At 35.1% G+C, this 14324-nt stretch overlaps 1 protein-coding gene across 5 annotated transcripts in view; it reads left to right on the top strand.

Moving 5' to 3' along the window:
• CDH8 (cadherin 8) overlaps window positions 1–13726 on the top strand; it is a 394777-nt gene extending 381051 nt beyond the window's left edge. For 2 of the 5 annotated variants that reach the window (XM_008985982.5, XM_078358200.1), the window contains 3 exons: window positions 279–530; window positions 1925–2107; window positions 8179–13726. In XM_008985982.5, the coding sequence (XP_008984230.2) occupies window positions 279–530; window positions 1925–2107; window positions 8179–8225 (482 nt within the window). In that variant the 3' untranslated portion in view covers window positions 8226–13726. Of the gene's footprint in view, window positions 1–278; window positions 531–1924; window positions 4015–8178 lie in introns of those variants that run through there. The other 3 variants (XM_002761039.6, XM_035282356.3, XM_035282357.3) reach the window with 2 other exon arrangements.
• Window positions 13727–14324: the final 598 nt, after the last annotated feature.

Raw genomic sequence — 14324 nt, 5'->3', positions numbered from 1 at the left:
AGCTTATTTTTGTAAAAGAAATATTTTGCATTTTTAAGGTGATGATGGTAAAACTCCTTTGGCCCATCAGGGGATCCCATTCATTCAAACTGTTATGGTTGTCCTGGTCCATGATGATTGAAAGAGTGGAGAGAGTGGGGTTGGGGAGAAAGCTTGAGTGGGCCATTGAAGTTGGGATTGTCTTGAGGTTTGCAAAGGGTTCATGAACTAGAAAAACAAGTATTATTTGGGCAGTCATTTTGAAACAATGCAAATTATTGTAATTGTTATTTTTGCAGATAATTCCCTCAGTATTTTGGCAAAACATAATGGATTCAACCGCCAGAAGCAAGAAGTCTACCTTTTACCAATCATAATCAGTGATAGTGGAAATCCCCCACTGAGCAGCACCAGCACCCTGACCATCCGGGTCTGTGGCTGTAGCAATGACGGTGTTGTTCAGTCTTGTAATGTTGAAGCTTATGTCCTTCCAATTGGACTCAGTATGGGCGCCTTAATTGCCATATTAGCATGCATCATTTTGCTGTTAGGTACGTATTTCCTTCATAGCCTAATTGTCACCCTTTTTCTGGTTGATAAATGATTGTAAATAAGGACAGAAATCTCCGACCTAGCCAGGTCAGGGCATTCTCTTGCGGTAGAGGAACTTCCTTTCCTTCTCTACATTTTGAGATCGCTAAGAAGTGAAGAGAAAAAGGGTTGTGATAGTAAATGTCCAATTGAAGAGAACTTTCAGTGCCTTTTTCAATCCCATCACCGGTAAATGGTGAACAAGGTATAATGGTGGTGGCAGTGGGGGAAGGGCCTGTATGTTATTACACACCATCTGTTATGGAAGAAGAACGCCCAGTGTGAAGCGTTCTAGTTCACTGCAGCAGCAGGCTCTACTATGCCCACATAGTGTGTTTTATTATAGATTGGGTTGCTGAGTCCATCAGATCCCAAATTTGGTGACATAAAAAGAAAGCAAATAAGCAAACAAAAAGTAAGTTTTCTTCAAAATACCACCACATTTCTCTGATATTTTCCTTGATATAAACATCAAATTGATATTTTCCTTGATGTTAACATCAAATTAAAATGAAGATTGCAAATTAAGATTCTATAACATTTTAATTTAAAAAATCCAATTATAAAAATGAGATTAAAAGTAGGAAAATAGAAAAGAGAGTCAATCGTGTCTTACCCTACCCTTGAATAACGAAACACCATAAAGACGGTGTCAGTTACTCTTTCTTGTTCTATCTGTCCTGCTCACCCAGTGCCTTGGATTTAAGCATCACTAAGCTGACATATTTTACTCCATTAGCCCACATTTGATTTGGCTGATCTAGCTAGTGGAGTATTTTTCCCTTTTCCATTTTCACATTTAGGTTTCCCTTCCCAGCTAGAGGCATTCCCATCCTCCCACAAGGCAAGTTGCCCATGCAAATTTGACATTCACTTTTATTTTTTTGGTAAAATGACATAATATAATTGGAGAGTGCCTTGAAAAACTGTCAAAGCCCAAGGTCCTAGTTTTCTCTTTTTTAAAAAAGAAGGGTGTTTGGGAACCAAAGGATGATAAAGGACTTGCTTGAGACACACATCAAGCTAGTCATACTTTCAATACTATATTCTATTTTGTGCCATTCACTCTAATGACCATAACAGTGTAAAATACAACTTTCATCATGAATACATGCATATCAATTATTTTAACCTAGCTCTACCACCATTTAATAAATGGATAATCTGAAACAGTATTTACTCAAAATTTAATGTTCATCCTTCAGAAAGATGTTAAGCTTAATTCTCTAGTAAATATTCCTAAAGCCGAACGCTCTTATGATTTTATAAAAATATCCTCTCTCCTAACATATATTGTGTGTTGCTTGTATTACATGCTTGTTTGTCTGACTGTTATTTAATATTTTTCCTACAGTCATCGTGGTGCTGTTTGTAACTCTACGGCGGCATAAAAATGAGCCATTAATTATCAAAGATGATGAAGACGTTCGAGAAAACATCATTCGCTACGATGACGAAGGAGGAGGGGAGGAGGACACAGAGGCTTTTGACATTGCAACTTTACAAAACCCAGATGGAATTAATGGATTTTTACCCCGTAAGGATATTAAACCAGATTTGCAGTTTATGCCAAGGCAAGGGCTTGCTCCAGTTCCAAATGGTGTTGATGTCGATGAATTTATAAATGTAAGGCTGCATGAGGCAGATAATGATCCCACGGCCCCTCCATATGACTCCATTCAGATATATGGCTATGAAGGCCGAGGGTCAGTGGCTGGCTCCCTCAGCTCCTTGGAGTCCACCACATCAGACTCAGACCAGAATTTTGACTACCTCAGTGACTGGGGTCCCCGCTTTAAGAGACTGGGCGAACTGTACTCTGTTGGTGAAAGTGACAAAGAAACTTGACAGTGGATTATAAATAAATCACTGGAACTGAGCATTCTGTAATATTCTAGGGTCACTCCCCTTAGATACAACCAATGTGGCTATTTGTTTTAGAGGCAATTTTAGCACCAGTCATCTATAGACTCAACCACATTTTAATGTTGAACCAAAAAAAAGATAATAAAATAAAAAAAGTATATGTTAGGAGGTTATAAATCTTGTGGAGTGTGAATTAAGTATGTGGCGTTCTAGAAGTCCTTGGATATTTGATATTTACCTGATCACCACAGACAAAAATTGGGATCCTGGCTAATCCTTAGAGAAATGGTTTAAATAGAGGAAAAAATCAAAATTAAAAGGTGCTTTCTTAGAAAAAAAATACGGACCTGCAAGGAATCTGCTGCTGTTATATGTCTTCTGCAAGGATTTTTATGAATGCAAATGGTTTTTCCCCCTTCACCAATAAGGATTCGCCACAAATGATAAAGCAATACTTGGTCTGCTGTACATTATAACTTTGTGGAGTTTTGAGAGGCCTCCTAGATTATACGGTACGGTGACCACACATTGTACATAATTGTTGGCCCCACTCACCAGAGACTGAATAGCATCTTTAAATATTGTGTCGAGCCTTAAAATATTCACATGTTCGTAATCCATTCCAGGGTGGGGCTTACCAATTCAGTGGTGGGAGGAGAGAAATCCCATTCAAACATGCTTGTTTGCTAGAAGCAGGATTCCTCGTTCCCTCCGCTTCATCTTCTTCCACAAGGACACAAAGATAAACTGTATCACACAGTGGACTACATAAGAGACAGATGGTTTTATTGCTAGCGCGTGAATTTATTTGTTTAATCCTCGAAATAAATATTTTATTGATGTCCATTAATGCTTTTATTTATTAAGGTTGGTAATCTATAGATTAAGGGGATATATGGAAAAAAAACTAAATTATATCCATTAATAATCCTTTAGATTGTTTTATATAAATATATATACAATGAATGTTTAATACATGTACATTTTAATGAGATGAGTATGGCAGGCAATATTATCAAAAGGAGAGCTAATAGTCTCTTTAGAGTAGAAAGTGTTATTGTAACTGGTCATGATGGCAGGAACAGCATTTTCCCAGAGAAACTTTTGGACTGTTTTCTATTTTGTTCATAATCCTAGTATTTGGTGTTTTTACTACAAGCACAAACATCCTAAAGTATATTGATTCCTGTGAATATTTAAACTCTAGACTTTTAGATACCTAGGTAATTCCCTGCCCAATAAACATGCTTCTAGTTACCCCCACAGTTTTAGAGCAGGAACTGATTTGTACATAATTTCACTGCTTACGTTTTTAGCACTCCTCTCCCTGATTTCATGGTGATGCACAAAATGTCTTAGACTCCAAAAAGGGACAGCACTCGGAGATGTGAGCATATTTAATTTGTAATGCAAACCTGCCATTTAGGAGTAGAAAATGTATGATAAAACTCAAGTATTACATGCAGATCATTTTAATTTTCTACTTTGCTTTAATGCAATATTGTTTATTTACTCCATGTATTGTATTCAGAGAAACTCCTGTATTGTTTCCTACTTTGTGAAATATATTTTTATAAATATCTTTGTTGTCATTAATTTTTTTTCAGTCAGTTGAAGATCTATTAACAGAAACATCAACTCTAACTAAAATTCTAGAATATTCAGCCAAATCACCCCAAGGGTCCCTTTTGTTTGTAGGAGTCTTTATTACAAAGGAACAGAGAAGAGAAATGGCTTGCCAATGATCACACAGCAAGATACCAGCAGGGAAATAAAAGGAACATGGAACATCTAAAGGCTAGTCCAACTGTATCATTTGGGTCCTTCTGGAAGCAGATGCATTGGGCAGGGGAAACCTGCAGACAAGTTTGCAGACCTAAAACTTGTAACAATAAAGGGAATGGGAGCAGGATTTGGCAAGAGAGTCTTAGACTGCAGTGCAGACCTGGCAAAATCTCTGCCAGCCTGACAGGAGGTTCTAGAGTGAAAACCTATCCATCAAAGCAGTCAGGCTGTGGTGCTCCATCATCTTAATCACCCCGACTGGGGGTTCTGGAGTGAAAATGTATCCATTAAAGCAGTCAGGCTGTGGGCCTCTGACATCTCAGTCGTTGGTGTGGGGCTGCTAAAAAGAGAATGGTTTTTGACTCAAAAACTGAAGGCACCAACTTCTAGAGACTACCTCCACTGTGACAGAAACAGTATGTTTAAATATTAGACTAAGAATTTATAATTATCCAGTGGCTTAATCAACTTTTTATTGACTTTTTGTTGCTTAGAATAAGTCATCTTTCATGCTTACTACTATGACTAGTGAACACTTTTTCTTGAGGTCAAAGGGATGATCCAAAGTGACTTTAAAGTATACTAGGACTTGGCACAGTGTTTAAAACAAGCGCTTGCTGAATGTAAGTTATTAGTGGTAGTTGCATTAATAATCAATAGTAATATTCCAACTATCTTACACTTTGCAAAGCAAGGAGAGGTTATTATTATGCTTTATGCATCTCTTGCACATCAGGCTCATTTCTAGTGTACTTTGAAGTCAAGTGCCCAAAGATTATAGACACACAGATATATCTAACAGAAAAATTACAGTATTTTTTTTAGGAATATAAAATCTATATCCTCAGATATTGGTATTCTTCCTACAGTGGTTTCTGTGAACAGGAGATAATGTCTGGTATACAGTTGCCTGAGTATTGTCTCAATGTTCCCTTTGCCTAGGAAAAGAGAATAACATGAATCTATCTGTTGACTTTCTTTGCCACCACAATGTCTGCATTTTGTGTTTAAAAGCCACTTTAGGTCTTGTTACATAAAATAAAGTGAGTAATACCTTGATCCTAATAAGGTTGACCTATACTTAGAGTGTCCTGAATCAAACTAAAAATCTCAAGAACTCTCTATGTCTCTCTCTCTCTCTCTCTCTCTCTCTCTCACACACACACACACACACACACACACACACACACACACTTGACTTAAGGTTTTACTTTAGCAATAGACTTGCCAGGACTTCCCCAACCAAAAGAGATCAATAAGGTTCCTAACATTTTCTAGGATTTAAGCATCCCATGCTCAACTTGTTAAATAACACATTTTATAAACTTTATTGACATTTTAAATCACTGTGCATTGTGTTGTTCCATCAACATTGACATAGCAGAGACAAGAGTACTCTCTGCTAAGTGTAGAAGAATGGATAAGTTGGAACCAAGTGAGACAAAGTTATTTCCCTATGCCTACTTCTCAATTCAAGGTGTCCACCTGGGGAATTGATGCATCCCTGGGTGATTGGACACAACATGAGATCAATTCAGCCTCTACTATGTCTATGATTTAATCAAATCGTATTAGCAAAATGTCTCTTAAACATCCATATATGAATATAAAAGAGTATTAAGGGGGACATTTCTTACAATATTTTCATAAGTACAGTAATTATAAGTTTCTAAACATTTATAATAGGATGATTAAAATGTTACTATTAAATTCACCTGTTAACCTTACCAGACAGAATTATGACATCTAGGGTGTGAACTTTAAAGTGAAACTGTTTTGAAAAAAACGTGTAGTTAAGTGTATGTGTATATATAGGAGAAAATAAAACTGAGATTTACGGGTATCACCAGTGAAGCAAGAATGCTTAGAAACAGACAAATGTGTCTTTGGGAGAGTTCGCTTAATCAGATGCTTAAAGTAAGACAAGTCTCTGTGTGAGACTTAGAAATCTCCTAGGAGCAGCTGGATTCCACACTGAGATTCAACAGAGTTCTGGGCTATGCTGTATTTTGGAAAAGGAAAAGCGGGTGCTGAGAGCTAAGTAGCCAATTACACTTTATAGCCACATAAGGACTGAAGGCAAGTGGGCCCTTCCAACAAGTTGTATTATGCGATCACTGGCATTGCAGGGAATCTCACGAATGTATAACCTTCTGATTGCCTTTTTGATTGAAAGTTCCATCTGAGATCAGGGCAGTGCAACCAGTAATAAGATTTCAAAAAATCCCATCACTGGCACTGTCGGAAAGGCTGAGCATGACTGAAATTCTATCATTGTCAGTCAAAAAGATAAGGTAACAGCGGGCATCACTATAAAAGCTCTATAAATGCACAACTTAAGCATGAATATTAACATGAAAAGGAATCTTATATATATCCTTATACATATATTTGTAAATATATTCATGTATGTAAATATGCACACATATACACAATTAAGATACTGGGGATAATTTAAAGTTTTAATTTTTCATCTCATAGTCTCATGCACTGCCAAAAAATTGCAAGTGTGGCTCTCTGTTTTCATGAATCTTACCTTGAATTTTAAAGAAATTGAATTGAGGGTAAAGGATTTCAAAAACAGGTTTTTATTTGTGAATAGAACAATGGCTCATAATATCTGGGATTAGAATTAAATATATCACATTGTGAGGCTGTATTTAGACTTTTTAAATGTCTTTGTATTTTTTGTGGAAAAAATAATTGTAGAATATATTTTGCAGGAAATACTTTTCAATACTTTTTTAAAATTTCAATACTGTTTTATTTACTATACAAAGTTTATTTGTACTATTAGCCAAACAGTGTTGAATGTGTTGTTTGCCCTTGTAATTATTGCTTCTTATGATAATTGTAGAAGACTATGTCTTCATAATATATCATTTAAAAATACATTTATTATCATTGTATTTTTAATCAATACAAATTTGTGGATTACATGGTATACTGTTGATATTAAAGATATTTTAGTCCTAGTGTTATGAGCACAGACCTAGTGTTATGAAGAGCATAAAATTTAAAAATTTCCTGAGTTGATGGACTATTTGAGGAACAAGAATTTTGTCTCCCACATTTATTGAGTATTGGTCAGTACAGAAATTAGGCTACATGGTTGATATGTAAGATTAAATACGGTAGCATTCTCAAACATATTTTCTTTATTTATAAAATGTGCCTAATCAATCTCAGCAGAACTAATAGTTGAAATTGTTTTTGTTTTTGTTTTTTTTTTTGGCCTATGGATAAATAGTATTTGATCCTGGGCTTAAGTTTCGTTGGTCTGACACTTAAACCCCTTAACTTTCAACTAAACAATTCTCTCTGTAATGATAATATGAGGATTTTGATGACAAGAAATAGAAACTAAGTCATATATAATGCCATGGAAGTACTGAGGAGGATGTAAGGGACTCCATAGGGGAAGACTCAAGAAGGCTTCACGGTGGAATTTTCCAAAAAGATGGAAACCCAAAAATTGGTGCAACAGAAATCACAGCTTTTCCAAATACTAAAAGGGAAAATTATAAAAAGCACCAATGGTACATTTGGAACATTGGAATGATCCAAAAATTAGGTGTTCATAGGACACTCTAGGTTTACTAAATTGTGGAGTGTTTTAAGAATAGGAAAAATGAGGTTCAGAAACGTTACAAGGGATTTTCAGGACTAAATTACACATAAAATATGTGAGAGAAACAAATTAAATGCTGGTATTGGGGTCATATCCTGAGTTATAATGTTATAAGTGTTTTTGTATGTATTTTCCTTCCTTTATGTATAGTAGTTTCCTCTAGGTCTCAAGGTTAGTAGGCATTTTCTGGAGAAAATGGTGCTTTTGGGTACTACTCCCCCAACTTAAGTTACCTGCCACCAACTAATTCACATCTTGAATGCAAGTATTATTTCTTGCAAGTACCTCTACTAATAGATAATAGATATTTCTATTATTATCCACAGATTACAGAAGAGGGTTGCTAGGAGGAGTATCACAAGATGCTGTCTGAAGAGAAAGACTGTGGAAAACCATGGCTTCAATGAACTCAGAGGTCAGGACCAGAAAAGGAAATGAGAGGTCACTAAAGCCAAATGTTAATTTCTTCTGTACATGCAAAGAACTCCAGACCATCCTATGATTCCCCATAAATAAGAGAAACATTTTAACACTTATTGTCTAAGACGGAACATGACAATTTAGGAGTCACTGGGACCAACCCCCTCTTTCCAATGTTGCTCTGCTTTGACTACAAATATGTCTCATGGTTTTCTAATTTTTCTTTAACTCAACCTCTAAAGTTTGAGAGCTATGTCATCTATGTCAAGTCTGATTGTTGAGTATGTGGATGGATGTTTCTGGCATAATGTTAGAGCTATAAATAATGGTATTTCAAATAAACTTTAAAAAAGACTTTTCAATACAAAAATTATTTTCTATAAATTACATACTAGGTACATGCTAGTAACAGAAAAAGGATATGCCCAACATACTTCTCTTGCCTTTCAAGACATGGAGTTAAATTGGATAAATTACAGAAGCAAATAAGTGATAAACCATTTGATTTGGCTATCCTGTGGAAGAACTAAGCAGGCAGTGTTTTGAAAGCACAGAGAATGAATATTTAAGTCTACCAAGGCTAGGTATCTTGTTTGAGGCTGTGTTAGAATGAGTCTTGGAGGGAAGCAAATTTTACACAGGGAATATCAAAAAGTAAGGCCAGGCTGAGGTCCTGACACCTGAAAATAAATGGTGGCATGAGGGGATCTCTCAGTGGGTTTCATTATCATGTTTCTCAATGTATGAAATTCTCCAAGTTACAAAACAATTGTATTTTTGTTTATTTAAGAAATATGTACCAAAGAGTTCCCATTCATTTAGATGCTGGAAATACAGCACCAAATAGGACAAAAGAGATTTGTTTTTTTCTCAAAGACCTGGTCATGCGGAAGAAATGTAAATAAATGGAAATACAAAAACAAAAACAAAACAAAAAAAAACTTGACATGATAGAACAAAATAGATGAATGAGAAACTAAATGTTTTACTTACAGTGAACAGAATGATATTTGAGTTACAATGTGAAGTTTTTATGATCAAGGAAAACCATAGTAAAAGGTTTGGAAATGTTTATGTTAATTGCTCTCCTGGAGTGAATCAGTGGCATATACAAGAATGAATATGAGGTCCAGATGATAGTGGATAAGGCCAAAAGAAACACAACAGATGTGGAAACCTGGGAAGGGACCATATTATCCAGGTTCTTGTCAGCCAAGATAAAGAGCTCAGATTTACTTTATGTGAATGAGAAGGCAATGGAAGAGACCTAAATGCAGGGGGATGATATGATCTGATTTATATTTTAAAAATAATCACTCTGGCTTTTACATGAAAATCAGATTGTATGAGATGTGAATGAAAGTGGGAAACCCAGATCGAAGTTTTTTATCATAAGGCAAGGAATATCTTGTCTTGACTTTATGGAGTGGTAATACAGATAGAAGAAAGACCCAGAATTCACATATACTTTGGATATAAAATTGGTAGTAATGGTAGTTGCATTACATGCACAAAATATAGATGGAATCTAAAAATAACTCCTAGAAGTTTTGGCTTGAATGACTACATAATTCGTGGAGACAGTTACAAAGATTAGGAAGATGAGAAGTGGATTTGTTTATCAAAGACTGACATTCTAACTTCTCGATGACGAACAACAGGAAAGGATAACAGAAATCAGAGTCTTGCAGAAATTCTTACAAGGGATGTGTTCTAGACTGTATTAGGTTCTTCAGAGATGCAGAACCATTTGGTGAAAGAGAGAAATTTTTTTAAGGAATTGGCTCCTGAAATTATGGTGGCTGAGGACTTCTATGATCTGTTGTCTGCAAGCTGGAGGAAAACAAGTATTGCAGTTCTGTCTGAGTCCTTAGGGCCAAGAATCAGGGGAGATAAGATATAAATCTCACTCTGAAGTCCAGAAATGATGAAATAAGATATCCCATCTCAAGCAGTAAGGCAGAAAAAAAGAGAACAGATTTCCTCTTCTTGTTCTTTATTTCTTCAGTGTATTCAATGATGCCCATCTATACTGGGGAAGGCAATCAACTTACCGGGTCCATTGATTTAAATGCTGACTTTATCTGGAAACACCATCACAGACACACCCCCGGAATAATGTCTGATTTGTGCATCTTGTGACCTAGTTAAGTTGTCATATAAAATTTACCATCATAGGAATCATCTAGAAAGCATTTCTATTTTTCTGCATATCAATACCTGAGTCAATAAAGATCATAAGAGACATGATAAATTTCAGAAAGAAAAGGTAAGTCAGACTGATAATATTATATATTTTAGCTTTATGTAAATTAAAAATATAAGGCTCTACTTCAGTTACTTAGTTCATTTTTGGTTGAGGTATGATGTACTTACTTACTGGAAATATTAGTTAATGTAAATGAGGAGATAATATCCTGAAACCTTTATGTATGTTTACCTAAAAGTAGAAAAAAGGCAAATGTAGCTCTCTCTATAAACATGATACACTGTCCAGAAAGCATTTCTGGGATATATTCTTTCTCTCTGGACTGAATACTAAATCTGAAGAGATGAAAAATTTGGTCTTTGTGGTTTAGGTATGATAAAAATTACAGAAGAAACACCCTCAAACAAATAATTTGTTTGTTTGTTTATTGCTACTTACTGATAAATTTATCTAGTTGTTTGGAAGTTTAGGGGTTTGGCACCTAGTATACGTTGGATGCATAGAATTGAAGCAATATCCGTTGAAGAAGAGAAGTCTTATGCAAAGTAAGTATAAGAAATTCTTATATCAAAAACTTATTTAGGAGAATGCATCTAATCTGTTACGCAGTTATCATGCGATGAGCCCTGTGCTACATGTGTGCAGCTTGGACAACGATAGAAAGACTCATTCTTCTTTTTCAGAGATTAATGTCTTCTGTAGTAGTCTGACACAGTTCTTGTTTATTTATTTATTTATTTATTTCGTATTGTACTTTAAGTTCTAGGATACATGTGCAGAACATACAGGTTTGTTACATAGGGATACAAGTGCCATGGTGGTTTGCTGCACCCATCAACACATCATCTACACTAGGTATTTCTCCTAATGCTATCTCTCCCTTATCCCCCCACCCTCTGACAGTATGTGATGTTTCCCTCCTTGTGTCCATGTTCAATCCCAGTTATGAGTGAGAACAGGTGGTGTTTGTTTTTTTGTTCTTGTTAGTTTTCTGAAAATGATGGTTTCCAGCTTCATCCATGTTCCTGCAAAGGACATGAACTCATCCTTTTTTATGGCTGCATAGTGTTCCATGGTGTGTATGTGCCACGTTTTCTTTATCCAATTTATCATTGATGGGCATTGGGTTGGTTCCAAGTCTTTGCTATTGTGAATAGTGCTGCAATAAACATGTGTGCATGTGTCTTTATAGTACAATGATTTATAATCTTTTGGGTATATACCCAGTAATGGGATTGCTGGGTCAAATGTTGTCTATAGTTCCAGATTCTTGACAAATTGCCACACTGTCTTCCAAAATGATTGAACTAATTTACACTCCCACCAACAATGTAAAAGTGTTCCTATTTCTCCACATCTTCTCCAGCATCTGTTGTTTTCTGATTTTTTTAATGATCACCATTCTAACTGGTGTGACATGGTATCTCAATGTGGTTTGATTTGTATTTTTCTAATGACCAGTGATGATGAGCTTTTTTTCATTAAAAAAATTAGTTTTTTATGGTTTTAGGTCTTATGTTTAAGACTTCAATCCATTTTGAGTTGATTTTTGTATAAGGTGGAAGGAAGGAGTCCAGTTTCAGTTTTCTTCATATGGCTAACCAGTTTTTCCAACTGTTGGGAAAATCATTTTCCTGTTGCCTGTTTTCATCAGGTTTGTCAAAAACAGGTGGTTGTAGATGGATAGCATCATTTCTAAAGCCTCTGTTGTGTTTCATTGGTATATATATATCTGTTTTGGTACCAGTACCATACTGTTTTGGTTACTGTAGCCTTGTAGGATAGTTTGAAGTCAGGGAGTGTGAGGCCTCCAGCTTTGTTTTTTTTCACTTAAAACTGTCTTGGCCATATGGGCTCTTTTTTGGTTCCATATGAAATTTAAAGTAGTTTTTTTTCCCGATTCTGTGAAGAAAGTAAATGGTAGTTTGATGGAGTTAGCACTGAATCTTTAAATTACTTTGGGCAGTATGGCCATATTTATGATATTTATTCTTCTTCATGAGCATGGAATTGTTTTCCATTTGTTTGTATTCTCTCTTATTTCCTTGAGCAGTGATTTGTAGTTCTCCTTGAGGAGGTCTTTCACATCCCTTGTAAGTTGTATTGCTAGGTATTTTATTCGCTTTGTAGTAATTGGGAATTTTAGCTGATTATCCTTTATCAACTTAAGGATATTATAATTTATGCTTATGGATTAGTTTTCTGAGGGTTATTATCTTAAGTGGGTCATAAACTCTATCAAACTTTTAAAAAATACATCCATAGAAAAGCATATTTGCAAACTAAAATTTCTTAGGAATTCTATTACAATAAAAAGATTTGTTTGGTTTATTCCTGGATATCCAAAAGATAGTTAATTAATTATTATTATTTTCACTGAATAACCAATGTTATCTTTCTAAATAGATGTCTTTTGTAAATAAAATTTGAACATCACGATTGGAATCAATAAACATTATTATTAGAATCAATAGAAAAACTGAGGATTTTTAAGATGTGAAATGATATGATCAAATCTAATATAATTGCCTTCCTTTTAATAGGGTCATATTCAGGATATCATCATCTATTTATTGAGCATCTATACTGTACATAGCTCTGTGATGAGTGTAATTGGGAATGAAGCAGTAGGGTAAGTCATAGACCTTGTTCACACAGAGCTAATTGGAGAGATAAATTTAACACACTGAGATAATTAGATGATTTGACCTATCACATATGACAGTATGTAAAAGGAAGAGGCAAAGTGTGGGGAAGCTGTCAATTGACATTCAGAAAAGAGAAAAGGTCAAGGAATTTCAGATGGCTGAAGAAATCAATGTGCAAGAAGTTGAGCTGGTTTTGTTAGGCTTTGTTCCCCATTCAGAAGAGTGCATTTGTGAAACAGTGATTGTTCACATAGACTATTGCAATAGTCTACGTCTACTCCATTTCCAATCTTCTCCTCTGCCAAATTTTGGAAATATCTATTAACAAGTAAACACCCAAAAACATCACATCCTAAAAGGGCCAAGATCCTAAAATTGCCTCTTAATCATGTAAATTTCTGTTGATTTAAAACAAATACACATAAATATACATTTTACAAGAATACATATCTAATAATATTTATTTTTGCTCACTTGAGTTTTGACTTTGTAGATGTTTTGAATTTGGTTCTGTATATATTTGCAGTTTGTGATGTTCCAGGTTTTCCTGAAATATATATCCTACTCAAAATAAACTTCTAGGCTGGTTTTAAGGTCCATCATGCGGAAGAATGGCCTTATTTTATTAATCAGTGTCCTCCATGCCAACATAATGGACCCTCGCTTACTTATCGAAATCCTCTCCCTTTGCTTTTGACAAAATAAGATTCTCCCTCTCAATAGCCTTTTCTAAAGATGCTCAGAAATGTCCTTCTTCCTATTAGTACTTAACTACAGACACTATATTTACTCGTTAGGTTCTCATCACAGTAATTGGGCAGAGAGATCAGATGTAAACCCTCAGGAGTTAGGCAGCCTTTTAGTGAAAATGGCAAGGTGTATTGAGTGAGTTATTTTACAAATAAAGAAAGTAGTCCTAAAATGTTAATATGTTGGAGATGAAAAAGATTCAAACTAGTTAAACATCTGTATTGCCTTTATATAACAATGGTTATTTGGCAGTGCTGGTGAGGTCGAACAAAATCGTAACTCAATTCCAAGTAAGCATTTATTTGTCATGTTTATTGAACATAGAATTAATTGAGTACTTTCAGGAAAACAAAGTTTTATATGGCACAGCCTTCAGATTGTAATCTTTTAATATACAGTGACTTGTTCAGTGACATCCTCTGTAAAAGAAACTTGCTCTCAAACT

This window comes from Callithrix jacchus, chromosome 20, assembly GCF_049354715.1.
Source record: "Callithrix jacchus isolate 240 chromosome 20, calJac240_pri, whole genome shotgun sequence".
Taxonomy (NCBI): domain Eukaryota; kingdom Metazoa; phylum Chordata; class Mammalia; order Primates; family Cebidae; genus Callithrix; species Callithrix jacchus.
This window is presented reverse-complemented; position numbering and strand designations above follow the sequence as displayed.